Raw genomic sequence first — 16,727 nt, forward strand, 5'->3', positions numbered from 1 at the left:
CGCAGGTGACTGCGCTAAAGCCCATTCAGCAGCATAGGCTTCTTTTTCTGCTTCCGGAACAAGATCGGAGAAAGAAGGCAAAATGACATCTTCCCCATGCGGGAGCTTGCGGACGTGTTCAGGTTGCCAGTCTCTTTCGGCCAATAGGATATCACTAGTAAGTTCATCCCAAAATATTACACTAATAGTGCACTCCACGTCTCCCTCGATCGGAATTTTTAAATCATAAACCCTATCGGGGGGAGAACGCAGCCATCCGCCGTTTCAACTGCGACGTAATCGCTAGTTGCTGTCGCATCCAGATGATCTTTCACACTATGGCAACATATCGTGACTTCTGCCGCGCTGTCTAACAGAGTCACTGCCCACTTCTTGTTCCTCAACAGTGTTCTCAATTTTACTGGCATTTTTAACTGTCAGTGACCCAACTTTCTTCTTTTTAAACTGCAGCTTTTGCTGAGGAGTCTTTTCTTCTTTTTTAATGGTAGATTGTTGTGAGCATTTCTTCTCTTTCACATATTCCGGATGTCGATCTTGATGGCCCGCTCTCTCGCTACGTCTATCAGGTGCGTCCTGGAAGGAACGAGAGGGACGTGAATCAGTATATCTGTCCGTAGTTTTAATGTTCTCCCTATTTCTGATATTATATCTCCTTTCGGAGTTCTCCGGGTGTGGAGTATCAGCTCTCTTATTTCTTCTTTCTTTGAAATCTTTTTGTTGTCCCAGCGCTTCTTAGAGCCCTCTTGTGCATGCTTTGTACCCTCCTTATGGGCGGTACCTTGTAACTCCAATTTTTTAGGTTTAGCTCCCAAACTAATCCGTCCTATACTAGTATAGGTATCGGAAATAATTTTCGGTAGCGGTCTCTCTTGTTCCTGGTGTGGAGTTTCCCGGAGACGCTGGCGAATTGCCAGTGCTACCGCTTCCCCCTTAATATTACTCAGTATTATTGAGGATACAGCGTCAAAGTTACACATTAATTTCATCCCCAAATCCAGGGCTGGTGCAGCCCCATGCTCATTTTGTATTTATTTTAACACTTCCGGTAAATTGGCAAGTGTCGGGGTACCATGTGTGGTAGTATATATAGCAGCGAAGACTGTACCTCATGTGGCACAGTCATCCACCGAGGGAACCATTCCAAAAGGCAAGCACATAGTGAGCAACCTATGTTTTTCCTGTGGTCCCGTATGGGGAAACACAGCTTCCAGCTGATTCGTTTTCTGGGCAATCTAGAACGGCATTTTTTCCCGTTCCGTGGGCACTTTACCCATAATAGTATGCACTGTTTGCAGATTAATCCCAGTAGCCAATTGATAACCACCAGCTACTGGCGGTGCTGCACGCGCTGGTGTTGTGTTCAATGTTCGCATTACGAACTGGACTAATCGTTTATATAATGCCACTAATTCATTATATAAAACTCGTAGATCTGCTGTTGGCATATTCTGTATGTCTGGGTGAGGTGTGTATGTGGCAAACATAGGCCATGTAGGTCCATGATTACCAAAGGGACCTAACCTCACTCTTCGTAGTACATGTGGTAGGGCGCCTTCGAACCAGTTCTGATGCTCCTGGTATGTGAGCGATATTTCATGATACTTGTATGCTTGGTACCGTAAAGGTACATTTGCAACTTCATATGTCTGGAATGTGTTTGTTCTTTGGTCAACCTCAGGAAAGGTGACCCAACAGTAAAATGTTTCTGTTTGGTATGCTTCAGTAGCTTCTATTATCAGAGCAACATCCCGCCCTCATCTGTAAGGCCATGCGTTAATAAATGTTGTGTTAGTGCTTGTCTAGCATTTTCAGGAATGTCAATGGCGTCAGCCATATTTGTTCAGAAAAACGGAACACCAAAAATGGGTAGTAAAGTCCTTTTATGAGTTTGAGCTCGAACAACCTACAGCTTAATCAGGCGTTACCTTTTCAGCTAAGAAGGATTTTCCCAAAGACCACGGACATCTCCGTATAATGGTACTTAGGGTACCTGTTGTCTGTGAGACAGTGATAGTCGGGGTATCCGTAAATTAGTGCCTAAACACCATCGTTGGTGGCGCCATGTCGTAGTTTGGACTCTTGCTCTGAGCAAGACTGCTGGTTTAAGGATGACAGTACTTTTGTTTGTAGGCGACTACGCCTTTCCTACAACAAGTCGCAACTGTTGTCCCAACCTTACCGGCTCACTAGCAGCACCTCACCAGAAACACAATAGTAAAAGGTGATTTATGGCAGCCGTTACGCATGGACTCAAGAATAAGGTATCTCAGGGAGTGTTGCTGTTAAACGGAGATTACCCCTTTCTCACAGATATATCATGTCTCATGCAAACACAGGCAATGACAAAGATGCAGTAGAGTTTCAATAGTTTTTATTTAACATAACTGCAATTTGCGATAAGTTGCATGGGCTGCAATGATTAGGATAATGAATAATGCAAGAAACAAAATTGTGAAGACAAGAGTCATTATTACAAAGACCCCACCATCTTTCAATGCGTAAAAAAGATATATGAGATGTAATATGCCCTAATACCCTACTGTGAAAGTCCTAACCTCCTACCTAAAGGAGAGCTGGGTTTGTTAATCCTAATCTGCCAAGGCCATGCCCATGAGAGTAGCCCCCAACCCTTGTTACCTTGGAATGAGGTCTCTATCTCAGGCTCCGCAGGGACACGAAGACTGAGTCAGCGTCAAGACGACTGCAGCATCGGTATCAGCGATGGTGGCGATGCCCTCTGGTCGGAATCCCTCTGATTATCTGCCTAAAGTGTGATGTATTTATACAGATCTACAAGGACCCCTGACGTAGGTGTGTTCCTAAACAATAGATAACAGACATGCTTGGGACGGCAATTAATATAAACAATCCCTCGAAAGTATAGAGAGGGAAAATCCCTAAGTGTGAACACCTACTGTTTGTTTGTCTTTGGTGCTTGATCTTGACGCCTTGGTGCGGTGACACTGATAATGTTACCCATAACAAGTGGCCTATCTATAAACAAGGCAGCCATCTTAGAAGAAATAAATAATTAAATGGGCTAAGAGAGAGCAAGCTAAGTAGGTTAAAAGTCACTAGGTGACGGGGGCACGAGTCTGCAAGCCAGAGGCTAAGCTAACTCCTGTTATCCCATTAAAATGAACTAGGATTCACTACAGTCCATGAAAATGGCGCTAGAGTTTGTGGGGGCTCCTCTGCTTGTGTAGGGGTGTCCTCACACACAGGTACTTGCGCCCTGCCATCTGGACTAGGAGGGCCTGCCAGAGGGGTGACCTACAATGACCTGGTGCAGTGACCTGTAGTGAAAAAGGTGCATGCACCCTTTCATGCAGACTGTAATCGCAGGCGTGCAGAACACTTTACATGGGCTCCCTATGGGTGGCATAATACATACTGCAGCCCATGGGGATCCCCTGGTACCCCAATGCCCTGGGTACCTGTGTACCATATACTAGGGACTTACATGGGGGCACCAGTATGCCAAATGTGGAGCAAAAATGTTACAAGTTACCAAGTTAGAACAGAGAGAGCATAATCACTGGAGTCCTGGTTAGCAGGATCCCAGTGAACACAGTCAAACAGGCAAAAAGTGGGAGTAACCGTGCTAAAAAAAAGACTATTTTCCTACAGCTACCTTCTCCCAAATTGCTCTCGTGGACTTTAGCAAGTAAGGAACTGGGTGGCCCAATCTACCCCCACGTATCAATAACTGTGATACGGTGTGCCCCCCTGCAAGGTCCCAATCAGCCCTGTCTCCCAGTTATCTGACTCCACTTCGCGGTGTGCTGCAAATGTGCTGCATAATAATAAAGCTGAATTCCCGGGACAGCTAACTCTCCATCCTCCAGATCTCTTTTAACCCCTTCACCATGTGAATTACAGGGCATTTCTCAAAATGACTTCTTTCTTACACACTGTCCTACATTTGGAAGGCACAAATGAAGAGAAAGACAATTGGTAATAACACTTGTTCTGCTACTCTGTGTTCCTCAAAGTCTCCCAATTTAAATTGTATCTCACTTGTGTGGGTAGACGGAGTGCTGGCGACAGGAAACGCTCCAAAACGTGACGTGGACACATCACATTTTTCCACTGAAAACTGATGCAGTTTTTGCAAAGTGCCTAGCTGTGGATTTTGGGCTCTAGCTCAGGCGGCACTTAGGGAAAACTAGCAAACTTGTACATTTTTAAAATCTAGACACCTAAGGAAATCCAGGATGGTACCTCAATTCTGTTGGTAGGCCTAGTACCTGCAACAGGAAACATCCCAAAACATATTGTGGAGACATCAAAATTATCTATCACAACACAACTTGGTTTTGCAAGGGGGTAATCAGCGTTTTTGGTCCTGGGCTCGGTGGCCATCTAGGTGGCCATCCCTGTCACAGGCACTCGGCCCTCGGCCACCACTTCAGGCCTCCCTCACTAAAGATCTTTTAATGGTCCTGCAGACTGCCCTGTTTCGCAGTCACTGTACATTTGACTTCCTTATCACCCACCAGACTCCTGACTGACAAACTGTAAGCCTTTCCCACCACTTTGCTTGCCCAGGGATCATTCAACAGTACCGGTTTTAAGCATACTCTGGATCTCTGCAAAAAGGGATCCTTATTTGCGATTTCTTATTTAGAGAGTCGCAATTTGCGACTCTCTAAACAGGGTCGCAATTTTAAGGAATCGCTATTTTTGCGATTCCTTAAAATTGCGTTCAGAATGTCTTTCATACATTCTGAACTGGCTTTTTGCATTCGCAAACGGGCATTTGCACCGTTTGCGAATGCAAAAAACCTTCATACGTCTGGCCCAATGTGGTTAGTGAGAATATCCTATCCTTGGTAACATACCTTTTCAAAATAATTTACAATAATTATTGCTAAATTAAGGTTTGCAAGGCACATTTTCAGTAAGATGGAACTTGTCTGTCACTGGCATTGTGGATTTTTTGTATGCATGTATAAGCCGCAATTATCAGTTAATAATTTTTGCGTAAGTTTATGGTGAAAAGAAAAATCAGGGTATTGAAAAAAGATGATCGACAGCTTTTCAGAATATTATTGATTTTAAGTACATTAATTGCCATGGACCGTCGTACCCTATCAAAAAATGTAACATGAATGCTGCATAAACGTATTGCATAAACATAGCACGTCTTTATCTTATCAGTGTAGGACGTTTATGAGTGTTTTTACTTTGCAGGCTGAAATGGATATCATTGACAAGCTGTCTAAAATGGTACCATGCGAACACGAGGACCTGTTGAATATCACTCTTCGACTTTTGTTAAACCTCTCCTTTGATACGAGTCTGCGAAACAAGATGGTGCAATCTGGACTTCTTCCAAAGCTTACAATACTTTTAGGTACATTTCTTGTTCTACTAAAAACGATGATAAGTAACGAAGAATGTGTTTGTGTTTTAGGGTAACACCTGCATCATGAAGCATAAATTTAGATCCTTTGTTATTTCATATGACCACTAATTGTGTTCCATAGGACCATTGTGAGCCGTTTTTGTACTTTGATAAATGTCATATGGTTTGAAATCTTTTCATATTCTTTTCTGATCCCAGTTATTCGGATACACTTTGTTTTTGTCCCAGTAGCCCAAGAAATAGGTATTTGATAGCAGTAGGGTTAGTGGAATGGGTACTGTAGATAGAAGTTATTCTCTCAAATTGTTTGAAGGGTTAGGGACACAGAATGGAGTAGGACATTATCCTCAAAAAGGATTGTGTGAATGTTTGTTTTATTATCTACAACTTTTTCCCCATTAATGGTGTGCTAAGTTCCTAGCATTCATGTATCACACATTGTATAATTGGCATGGCCTTTTAGCGCTTTTGATAGTCTGATGGCTTTTCACATGGTGATACCATCTAGACCCAAGTCATCTTGTGATGCATTACCTTTGTTGTGTGTGGTTATGATGATCCTAGTCTCCGTTCCAAGATGATGGCTATAAATGAGCACTGCAGGACAAATGGAGGGCATACACCTTAGATGCTGTAGCAAGTCATAAGGAATTGGCCTAGAGAGGATCTCTAAGATTGGTTAAGATGGTTTTAACAATTGGGTTACACACAGTACAATACTGGATTTACATTTCATATTTACATACAGCAGACAAAATCCAATCATCAATATTTGTACATTGACCAATAGGAAGTCAACAACTGCCATTGTTTTAGGAAACATGATAGAAAACACAATAGTGGACCCTTTTACTCATAAGTGGGGACAGAAATGTATTGCTCTAAAATAATTAAAAACAAATATTGACAAGAGTTTGCATATTTCCACTTACTAGAAAACTGTGGCTGGTATGGATTTGAATGATGGTTTAGCTCTTCTGGAATAATCCTTTTGGGCCAGTGAACACCACCAGTATTAATATAGTGATTTCAAGAAAGGTCTCCTACATGCATCATGTTATCTGTGGAATCAGTTGCAGAGAGCCTACAGAGCCCGGAGCAGTCTTTCAATAAGATTATATATTCTTTAAGCCTCATCTTATGTTCTGCTTAAAACTCGTTTTTGATTTTCGTATAACGCAAGAATGTTTTCGTTTGCTGAAATTTCTCCCTTGATATTTTACTTAGTTCATGCTAAATTGTTTTCTTCCTTTGATACCCTTGTGATATATGCTTGCCCTGAGCTAGGGAAACAAGTTGTTTTAATCAATCAATCAATCAATCAGTCATTTGTAAAGCGCGCTACTCACCCAGAGGGTCTCAAGGCGCTGGGGGAGGGGGGGACCGCTACTGCTCGAACAGCCAGGTCTTGAGTTGCTTCCTGAAGGAGAGGTGGTCTTGGGTCAGACGGAGGTGGATGGGGAGGGAGTTCCAAGTCTTGGCTGCCAGGTAGGAGAAGGATCTTCCTCCCGCGGTGGCTTTCCTGATGCGTGGAACGGCGGCGAGGGCGCGGCTGATCGATCGTAGCTGGCGGGTGGGAGTGTAGAAGGTCAGGCGGTTGTTGAGGTACCTGGGGCCCATGTCGTGGAGGGCCTTGTGTGCGTGGGTGAGGAGACGGAACGTGATTCTCTTGCTGACGGGGAGCCAGTGCAGGTCTCTCAGGTGTCCGGAGATGTGGCTGTGTCGAGGGATGTTGAGGATGAGGCGTGCGGAGGCGTTCTGGATGCGTTGGAGTCTTTTCTGTAGTTTGGCCGTGGTTCCGGTGTAAAGGGTGTTTCCGTAGTCCAGTCGACTGGTGACGAGTGCCTGGGTGACCGTCTTCCTGGTTTCGGTGGGGATCCATCGGAAGATCTTTCGGAGCATGCGTAGGATGTTGAAGCATGATGATGAAACAGCGTTGACTTGTCTGGTCATCGAGAGGGAGGAGTCCAGGATGAAGCCCAGGTTGCGTGCGTGGTCCGTTGGTTTGGGTGCGCTGCCCAGTGCAGGGGGCCACCAGGAGTCGTCCCAGGCAGAGGGTGATGATCCCAGGATGAGGACTTCCGTCTTGTCTGCGTTCAGCTTCAGGCGGCTATTCATCATCCACTCGGCTACGTCTTTCATCCCTTCGTGCAGATTGGTTCTGGCGGTGGCTGGGTCGTTGGAGAGGGAGAGGATCAGCTGGGTGTCGTCGGCGTAGGAGATGATGTTGAGGTTGTGTTGTCGTGTGATGGCTGCGAGGGGGCTCATGTAGACGTTGAATAGGGTGGGGCTGAGTGACGATCCTTGCGGTACGCCGCATATGACTTTGGTGGCCTCGGAACTGAACGGGGGGAGGCGGACTCTCTGGGTTCTTCCGGTGAGGAACGAGATGATCCACTCTAGTGCCTTCTCTTGGATTCCGATGTTGCTGAGGCGTTGCACTAGGGTGTGGTGGCAGACAGTGTCGAACGCTGCGGAGAGGTCCAGGAGGATGAGTGCCGCTGTTTCCCCGTTGTCGAGCAGGGCTCGGATGTCGTCAGTGGCTGCGATGAGGGCGGTCTTGGTGCTGTGGTTGGCACGGAAGCCGGACTGCGAGTGGTCGAGGGATCCGTTAGTCTCGAGGAAGGCAGCTAGCTGTCTGTTGACGGTCTTCTCGATGACTTTGGCAGGGAACGGGAGGAACGAGATGGGGCGGTAGTTCTTGAGGTCGGTGGGGTCGGCTGCGGGTTTCTTCAGGAGGGCGCTGAGTTCGGCATGCTTCCAGCTCTCCGGGAAGGTGGCGGTGTTGAAGGAGCAGTTAATGATGTCCCGGAGATGGGGTGCGATGATGCAGTCGGCCTTGTTGAAGACGTGGTGGGGACATGGGTCGGTCGGAGATCCGGAATGGATGGTGTTCATCGTGTGGATAGTGTCTTCGGTGCTGACCGGGTTCCAGGCGCGGAGGGTGGTGTTGGGGGGCGTTGGTTTGGTGGTTGGGTGCGTGGTCTGTGCGCCGAAGCTGTTGTGTATGTCGGCTATCTTGCGGTGAAAGAACGAGGCAAGTGAGTCGCAGAGGTCTTGTGAGGGCGTGATGTCGTTGTTTCCGGCGCTGGGGTTGGAGAGCTCTTTGACGATGTTGAAGAGTTCCTTGCTGTTGTGTGCGTTGTTGTCTAGTCGTTCTTTGAATGCTGTCTTCTTGGTGGTGCGGATCAGCTGGTTGTGTTTGCGGGAGGCGTGCTTGAGGGCGGTCATGTTGTCTGTAGTTGGGTTTTTTCGCCAGGTTTTCTCGAGGGTGTGGCAGTTCTTCTTGGAGTTCTTGAGGTCGCTGTTGAACCAGGGGGCTTTCTTGTTGTTGGGTCTGGTGGGATGGCTTTTCAGCGGTGCGAGGTGGTCGGCGCAGTTGGTGATCCACTGTGTGAGGTTGTTGGCTGCTTGGTTGGGGTCCGTTGAGCTGCCGGGGGGGTTCAGGCTCAGTGATGTGGAGAGCTGGTTGGTGGTGATCTTGTTCCAGTTCCTGCGGGGGGCCTGTTGTGGGTGGTGGTGAGTCGTGGTTCTTCTGAAGTGGACACAGCTGTGGTCTGTCCAGTGGAGTCCGGTGGAGTGGCTGAAGGAGATGTACTTGCTGGAGGTGAAGACTGGGTCCAGCGTGTGTCCGGCGTAGTGGGTGGGGGTGTTCACCAGTTGCTTGAGTCCGAGGTTGGCGAGGTTGTCCAGCAGGGTGGTGGTGGTGGTGTTGTTGTCGTTGTTGTTCTCCAGGTGGAAGTTGAGGTCCCCTAGGAGGATGTAGTCAGCGGAGAGGAGGGTGTGTGGGCTGATGAAGTCTGCGAGGTCTTCGCTGAATTGTGTGCGGGGTCCTGGGGGTCTGTAGATGAGGGTGCCTCTGAGTGTGGTCTTGGGGTCGGTGTGTATCTGGAAGTGAAGGTGTTCGGCGGCTGTGAGGGTGTCGTCGGAGTTGGTCGTGATGCGGATGGTGTTCTTGTGGACGATGGCGATGCCTCCTCCTGTTTGGTTGACGCGGTCCCTCCGGGTGATCTTGTATCCGTCCGGGATGGCGATGGCGATGCCGGGCGCTGAGGAGGCGTTCATCCAGGTTTCTGTGAGGAAGGCGACGTCTGGAGATGTGGTGTCGAGCAGGTTCCAGAGTTCCACGGCGTGTCTGTGGACGGAGCGGTGTCTGGTGTCTGCTTCCTTCAGCGTCTCAGTGGGCAGGGCCGCTCTCAGTGCGTCTTTCTGTTGCCCGGGTGTGCCGGCTCCCTGAGGTCGAGTTGGGCAGGTTAAGGTGGCAGTTGTGGGCTTTGTTGAGGTTTATTTCTTCTATTTGAAGAAGCTTCTACTCAGAAGCTGCCAGCCAGACCCAGACACATCAGGCGGAGTTTGACGAACACCATCAGTTGCTGATACCTCATCCCTTGTCTCCCCCTCACCTGGGCAGCAGTTTGGGAAGGACCAGGAGGGAAGCCCAGCGCTGCTCCACCCCAGAGGCTGGATGCAGCTGGAACGGAGCAGAGGTGGGACCTTGGCCTACCTGCATGGGGGTAGTGTGGAAGGTTAGGGGGCACTTTGGGCAACTTTGGGAAGCTGTGGCAAAGGGAAAAGTCTGGCCACATAGCCTGGAGAAGTGGCGGAATGTTGGCTTCCCTACCCCGAAAGTTAGCATCTCTTTGTTAAATGTGTGTTTCATTAACCTCCTGATTAAGTTATGTTGTATTTGTAGCTCCAGTTTTGCAACGAGGGTAACTTGGAATACGACCTTAATCACCACTCACTCATATTGTCAGCGACCCGTCAAATTTCCCAGCTGGCTCCCCCAGAGTAGTTTACCAGGACGCGGTTGGGCGGATTCGCATTGTCAAGTCAGCCTGACTTTTGGGGAAGTTATTACGGAATTCTCCAGCAGTCAGGAATATAATCCGAATTCATTTCTCTGTGGTATGGGAAACAGGTCCGTACTAGAATAAATGCCCACATTTAACAGCTGAGGTAGGCCTCTGAGAACGGTGTCTTTACAAGTTTTCTCTCTCGCTCTCGTCTCCCCATTTGCGCACAAACAAAATATACTTGTGGCCCCCGAACAATTAACGTATGAAAAAAAACCGCAATTCTACTATTTTTTATCAATCAAACAAAGCACACACGATGCTCTATAACTTAGCTCAAATACATTGGCAAAGCCAATTGCTCTGGCATGCGTATAAGGTCGCAAAAGCGAGACGCATTGGCTATGGCAATGCTCGTTTTTTTTTAGTGGTCCTCGGGTATCCCGCCAGGAAGAATACGTTTTCTTGCATTTTCAAGTGAGCAAACATACAGTGTCTTATTTGACCCTAATGCAAAGCACATGCCCATTCGTCATGGCGAAGTAAGTCATATCAGAATTGTTATAGTTTATTGATGGCAGTGAAATGTGTGCTTTCTCCTGTTTTCCCCATTAAATTGTGGAACCATTTTTGTATAGGCCTACAGCACCATATGGTTCCAATAGGAGCTGTGTGAACACAGTCCTACGGCGTCGTCTCCCTCCCTTTTATCCTAGAAGCGTCTGCAACCAATTATTGAGCAGTGGGGCGATTTAAATGATCCGCCTATTGGGAAAGTATTTTTTAGGATTTATTCTTCATCATAGGGAATTTCATTAGGGTTAATGCAAGAATAATTATTTGGAAGTTACCTTTGTGTGCGTTTTACGAATTATAAAGTGAAACGGACATGTCGTTTACTGTACCAGTACAGTGCCAGACGCGCCGACTTATTTTATGGCCTTTTTCGTACTAAAACAAATAAATACGGTGAAGGATTAACTCCTAAGTCACTCAGCATTCAACTGATGCAGCCAAAGTTGATTTGCGAAAAATATATATTTTTCTTCAAATCAGATTTTTAAAGTTTGCCAATATTTTGTCTGTGTAGCAAACAAGACAGCAAGGCTAACATACAGAAGTTAGCAACAGTTTTAGTAACAACGCCTGAAAGATACCAACTGTTTAACGTCTAATAAGTATTATTGCAATTCTATACACCTCCATCCTTAAGCACCAACCCGCCTCAGTCCTCACATCAGTCTGGTGGACTCCTTTGATTTGAAAAGCAAAAGGGCCATATTGCATTTGCGATGTTTGTCTGCCATTGCTCTGAATGATATATGCAAATCACAAACGTAAACTACAGCATCTGTCACCTGTGTACATACACACTTAGTATCTGTCACCCGTCTGTGTGTGTGTGTGTGTGTGTGTGTGTGTGTGTACACACACACAGTTTGTTGTGTAGCTTGTTACGACATGCTGCTTGTATCAAACTTTCTAAAACAGATGCTGCAATTTCTGTCTTTTACTTTTGCATCACTCATCTTTCAAAGGTCATCTGCATCTAAGCTTTTCTGTGAAATAACATATCCTTCCTTTTATAGTGCAAGCTGCACATACGTTATGCTTGAACCTGTTATTAGCCCTCGGTGTTGTGATATATATTCGTGCTATTTTCTGTAAAGCACTCAGCTGTTTTTTGGGTGAGTTCTGCTATTTGATAATATTTAAAACAATAAATATAAATTAATAAAATGGTAAAACACTACAGACTTTTTCTTATGAGGAAGTACCAGAAGTGACTTAGATTGAGCAGTGTTGCTTGTAGCCTCTTCAGCTCCCCTTCTCCCCCTGTGTGTAATGACTGATGCATAAGGCGGGCTGTTAAGTTCCTTAAACACTAGGATGGTCCATGAGTGGTGTGTTCTCTAAAATGGAACGGTAGTGGGTGGATCTGGCCTACGTCTGGCTGTGTGCAATGTCTACCATAATCAATCTTTAGTACTTTTATGTGATGAGTACACCACCACCGCAGACATGAGCTCAGGGACAGAGAAGGCCCACCACTGTTTGAGAGGCCACACAGCGGCTCCCCCTGTCCTCCTCCTCTTACCAGGGAAGCATAATAGTGTTCCCTCTGCCTGTGGTGTTGGTGCGGGACCAGAGTTGGTTTCCAGGCCCCCATGCAGGAAATGCGGCACAGGAGATTGGATCTCCGGGCCCTCTAAGCTCTGGAGAAGGGGCCCAACAAATGTTCCCTCCCAAGGTGAAAAAAATAGAAGGCAATTACTCTTTGCGGCAACCCACGGGCCCTGGCCCACCCCAGGGGCTTGATGTACTCGGACAGCAGAGCCACACGTGCTCTGGCCTCACTGTGTGTGGGGGGATCAAAGGTCAGATCTTTTGTCCTGCATTATCTCAGGCCCGTTAGACCATTTTGCTCGATCTTGGGCTCATTTTGCTTCTAGTGGCAAGTCCTAGCCACCCGGAGCACTTTCCTTAGGTTTTCTGTCCTTTAAGGTGGCGGACTTTGCAGAGAACTGGTTCCACTGGCTCCCTGGGCCAGCCTGACTATTGTTTTCCCTCTGGTGCTTTTCATCTCCTTGGTGCAGAAGTCCAGTTCTTCCTCCAACTAATCCTTAAGGGTTGTAAATAAACTACAGTCAGAGGCCTTAGTCCAGAAGTATATCAGGGATCCATGGTTGCTTCCTCCAGTCCCAATGTCCAGCACAAAAACTCAACCAAGAGAGAGCACTCCCCCTTATGCAAGACCTTTTAAATGGGGGCAGAAGGTTCTAGAAACAAGGCACCTCCGGGCCTATTCGGGATTCCATATTGTAAGAAGGTGGCTTTCTTCTAGCATGGTTACCCCCATTTTTATCCTGTTTGTCGGTGTGTTTTTTGTTTTTACTGTCTCACTGGGATCCTGCTAGTCAGGACCCCAGTGCTCATAGTTTGTGGCCTATATGTCAGTGTGTTTTACTGTGTTGTCAGTATGCTTGACTGTGTCAATGGAGTTCTGCTAACCAGAACTCCAGTGCTTATGCTCTCTCTGTTTACCAAATTTGTCACTATAGTCTAGTGACTCTATATTCCAATTCACATTGTCACACTGGACCCTCTTTATAAGTCCCTAGTATATGGTACCTAGGTACCCAGGGCATTGGTGTTTCTAGAAGATCCTTATGTGCTGCAGCATTTCTATTGCCACCCATAAGGAGCCACTGCAGCCTGAGTGAAATAGTCCACACACTATTTCCCATCCATTTTCACTACACCAGGTAACCCATAAGTCACCTTTATGTCTAACCTTCAGTTACTGAAGGCTAGGTTCAAAGTTACTGTGTGTGAGGGTATTCTTGCACTACCAAAGGTGCCCCCACATTGCCCAGGATCAATTTCATGGACTTCGTGAGTGCGGGGTCCCCATTATAAGCGTGCACTACATATATGTCAATACATGCATGTAGCTTCACAGTGGTAACTCTGAATATGGCCATGTGAGGTGTCTAAGATTGTGAAATTGAACCCCCAATCCAAATCTGGTATTGGGGGACCAATTCCATGCACCCTGGGGCTCCACCCTAGGACCCCATTACTCCTAAACCAGCTCTCTGAGGTTTCCACTGCAGCACCAGCTGCTGCCACCTCACAGACAGTTACAGCCCTCCTGGGGATTGAGCAGCTCAATCCCAGAAAGGCAGAACAATGCATTTCCTTTAGGAGAGGGGTGTTACACCCTCCCCCATTGGAAATAGGTATTACAGGCATGGGAGGGGTATCCTCCCATGCCTGTATCTGGAAATGCTTTGAAGGACATAAACAATGTCCTCCTTGCATAATTCAGTCTACACCGGTTCAGGGACCCCCAGTCCCTGCTCTGTTGCAAAACTGGACAAAGGAAAGGGGAGTGACAACTCCCTTGTCCATCACCACCCCAGGGGTGGTGCCCAGAGCTCCTCCACATTGTACCTGGCGTTAGCCATCTTGGATTGCAAGGTGTGGGGACTCTCTGGGAGCATCTGAGTGTCCAGTGCCGGCAGGTGATGTCAGAGACCCCTCCTGATAGATTCATACCTGAGTAGGTAGCGAGTCTCCCTCTGAGGGCTATTTAGGGTCTCTCCTCTGGGTGTTTCCTCAGATGCGGTTTGGAAGGCTCCACCAGGACTCCTCTGCATCCTCTGCTTCAGCTTCTGACTGTCAGGTCAACCTCAGACTGCTCCAGGAACCGCTGTAACTGCAACAAAGTATCCAGAAAGGCTACTGTGACCCTGAAACTTCAGCTCCAGCCAGCAACTGCAACAGTTTCCACGCTCCAGTTTGTGCACACTCTGAGGACTGCCTGTCTTCCTTTTGCACCAGAATGACCAAAGGAATCTCCAGTGGAGTGACGGAGACACATCCCTGCTTCAGAAGGCACCTCTCTGCGACGACAACCAGTACTCTGGGACTCCTCTCCTTTCGAGGAGTGAGATCCCTGGCACACAGGTGGTGGACCGAAGTGATCCTGACTGTCCAAAGGTCCAGCTGTCCAAATTTGGTGGAGGTAAGAGCTTTCCTCCCCGTGCCAGACAGTACCCTTGTGCACGGGGTCTTCTGCAGCTCCTTGGGCTTCTGTGCACTACTTCCAAAAGTTCTTCATGCACAGTGTAACTCAGGTCCCCAGCACTCTATTCTGTGATGCTCAGCTCCCTGCGTTGTTCTCCGGCGGCATGGGATCCCTTTGTGTAGTGCTGCAACGACTGCACTTTGCAACTTCTTTGTCCCCGTGTCCTAGGACTCCTGTGGGTGCTACCTGGTCTTCTGAGGGCTCTCTGAAGCGCTGAGAGCCCCCTCTGTCTCCTCAGCATGAGTAAAGACCCCCAGGGCCCTCCTGGGCCCAGTTACCGCCTTTTGATGCAAAATGCTTTCTTGCGTGAACCAGTGCTTGCTGGCGGAATCCAGCAACGAAAACAACCTGCATACAACAACTCGACGTGGGACATCTCTTGCACCTCGCAGGAACCCGCAGCTATCTTCTTTGGTGCATTTCTGTACTTTTCTTCTAACCATGAGAACCCACTTTTGCACCTTCATCCAGGTTGGCAGGGGCTCTTGTTCTTCCTGGACTCTTCATTGACTTCTGGACCTGGTCTCCTCTCTTCACAGGTCTTCAGGTCCAGGAATCCATTGTCGGTTTCTTGCAGTCTTGCTTGGTCTTTGCAAAATCCTTTCCCACGACTTCTAGTGTGTTATGAGGAAACTTACTGTACTTTACTCCTATTTTCCTGGGCTCTGGAGGGGGTATTTTTCTTACCTTTGGTGTTTTCTTACACTCCAGGCGCCCATCTACACACTACACTTGCCTAGGGGGGGAAACCGACATTCACATTCCACTATTTTAGTATATGGTTTGTGTTGCCCCTAGGCCCATTGCAACCTATTGTGTTTTTCACAGTTTGCACTATTTTCTGACTGTGTACTTAGCTGGTTTTGGTTACTAGTGTATATATTGTGTATAATACTTACATACAGTAGGAGTATTGCCTCTAACCTCCTCCTGCTTCCACACTCTCCGCACTCTAAAAAAAAGAAAGAAAAATCCTTCAAATGGATTCCCCCAGGAACCAGGAAGACAGTCACCCACGCACTCATCAGCAGCAGACTGGACTACGGGAACGCCCTCTACGCCGGCACCACACTCAAACTCAAACGCAAACGCAAACTCCAGAGAATCCAGAACACAGCCGCACGCCTCGTCCTTGGCCTCCCCCGCCACGAACGAATCTCACCACGCCTCAAATCCCTTCACTGGCTCCCCATAGACAAGAGAATCACATTCAAGATCCTCATCCACGCACACACATCCCTCCACAACACCGGCCCAACCTACCTCAACGAAAGAGTGAACTTCCACACGCAACCTCCGATCAGCCGACCTCGCCCTAGCCACAGTCCCCCGCATCCAACGCACCACCCCAGGAGGCAGGTCCTTCTCCTACCTCGCCCCCAAAACCTGGAACTCCCTCCCCACCAACCTTCGCAAAACCAAAGACCTCCTGCTCTTCAGAAAGAACCTCAAGACATGGTTGTTCGATCAGTGACCCTCCCTGCCCCCCCCTCCCAGTCCACCCCACGCCTTGAGACCCTCACGGGTGAGTAGTGCGCTCTACACATTTTCTGATTTGATTTATTGATTGATTAAGATACTTTTGGCCTGGTGTCACTAAAATAAAGTACCTTTATTTTTGGTAACACTGAGTATTGTCTTTCTTGTGTATCAGTACTGTGTGACTATAGTGGTATCGCAAGAGCTTTACATGTCTCGTAGTTCAGCCTTTGCTGCTCTGCCACAGCTACCCCTAGACAGCCTAAGCTGCTAGACACTGCCTACATTTCACTAAGGTGGATCATTGGACCTGGTATAAAGTGTACGTACCTCTGGTACCCACTACAAACCAGGCCAGATTCTCACACATATCACCTCTCTGCCCTTCCCAATGCTCTTGCACAGCATGCTAGGACAATTCAAAATGGTGTCACCCAAGAGCCACTGGTTGCATCTCCTCTGGGGACGTCAGCTCTGTGCCTCCCTG

At 47.6% G+C, this 16,727-nt stretch overlaps 1 protein-coding gene across 1 annotated transcript in view; it reads left to right on the forward strand.

Moving 5' to 3' along the window:
* KIFAP3 (kinesin associated protein 3) overlaps positions 1 to 16,727 on the forward strand; it is a 1,147,560-nt gene that overhangs the window by 375,954 nt on the left and 754,879 nt on the right. The window contains exon 10 of the mRNA XM_069231084.1: positions 5,197 to 5,359. Coding sequence (XP_069087185.1) covers positions 5,197 to 5,359 — 163 coding nt within the window. The remainder of the gene's footprint in view (positions 1 to 5,196; positions 5,360 to 16,727) is intronic.

The sequence above is a fragment of the Pleurodeles waltl genome, chromosome 4_2 (assembly GCF_031143425.1).
Source record: "Pleurodeles waltl isolate 20211129_DDA chromosome 4_2, aPleWal1.hap1.20221129, whole genome shotgun sequence".
NCBI classification, from domain to species: Eukaryota; Metazoa; Chordata; class Amphibia; order Caudata; family Salamandridae; genus Pleurodeles; species Pleurodeles waltl.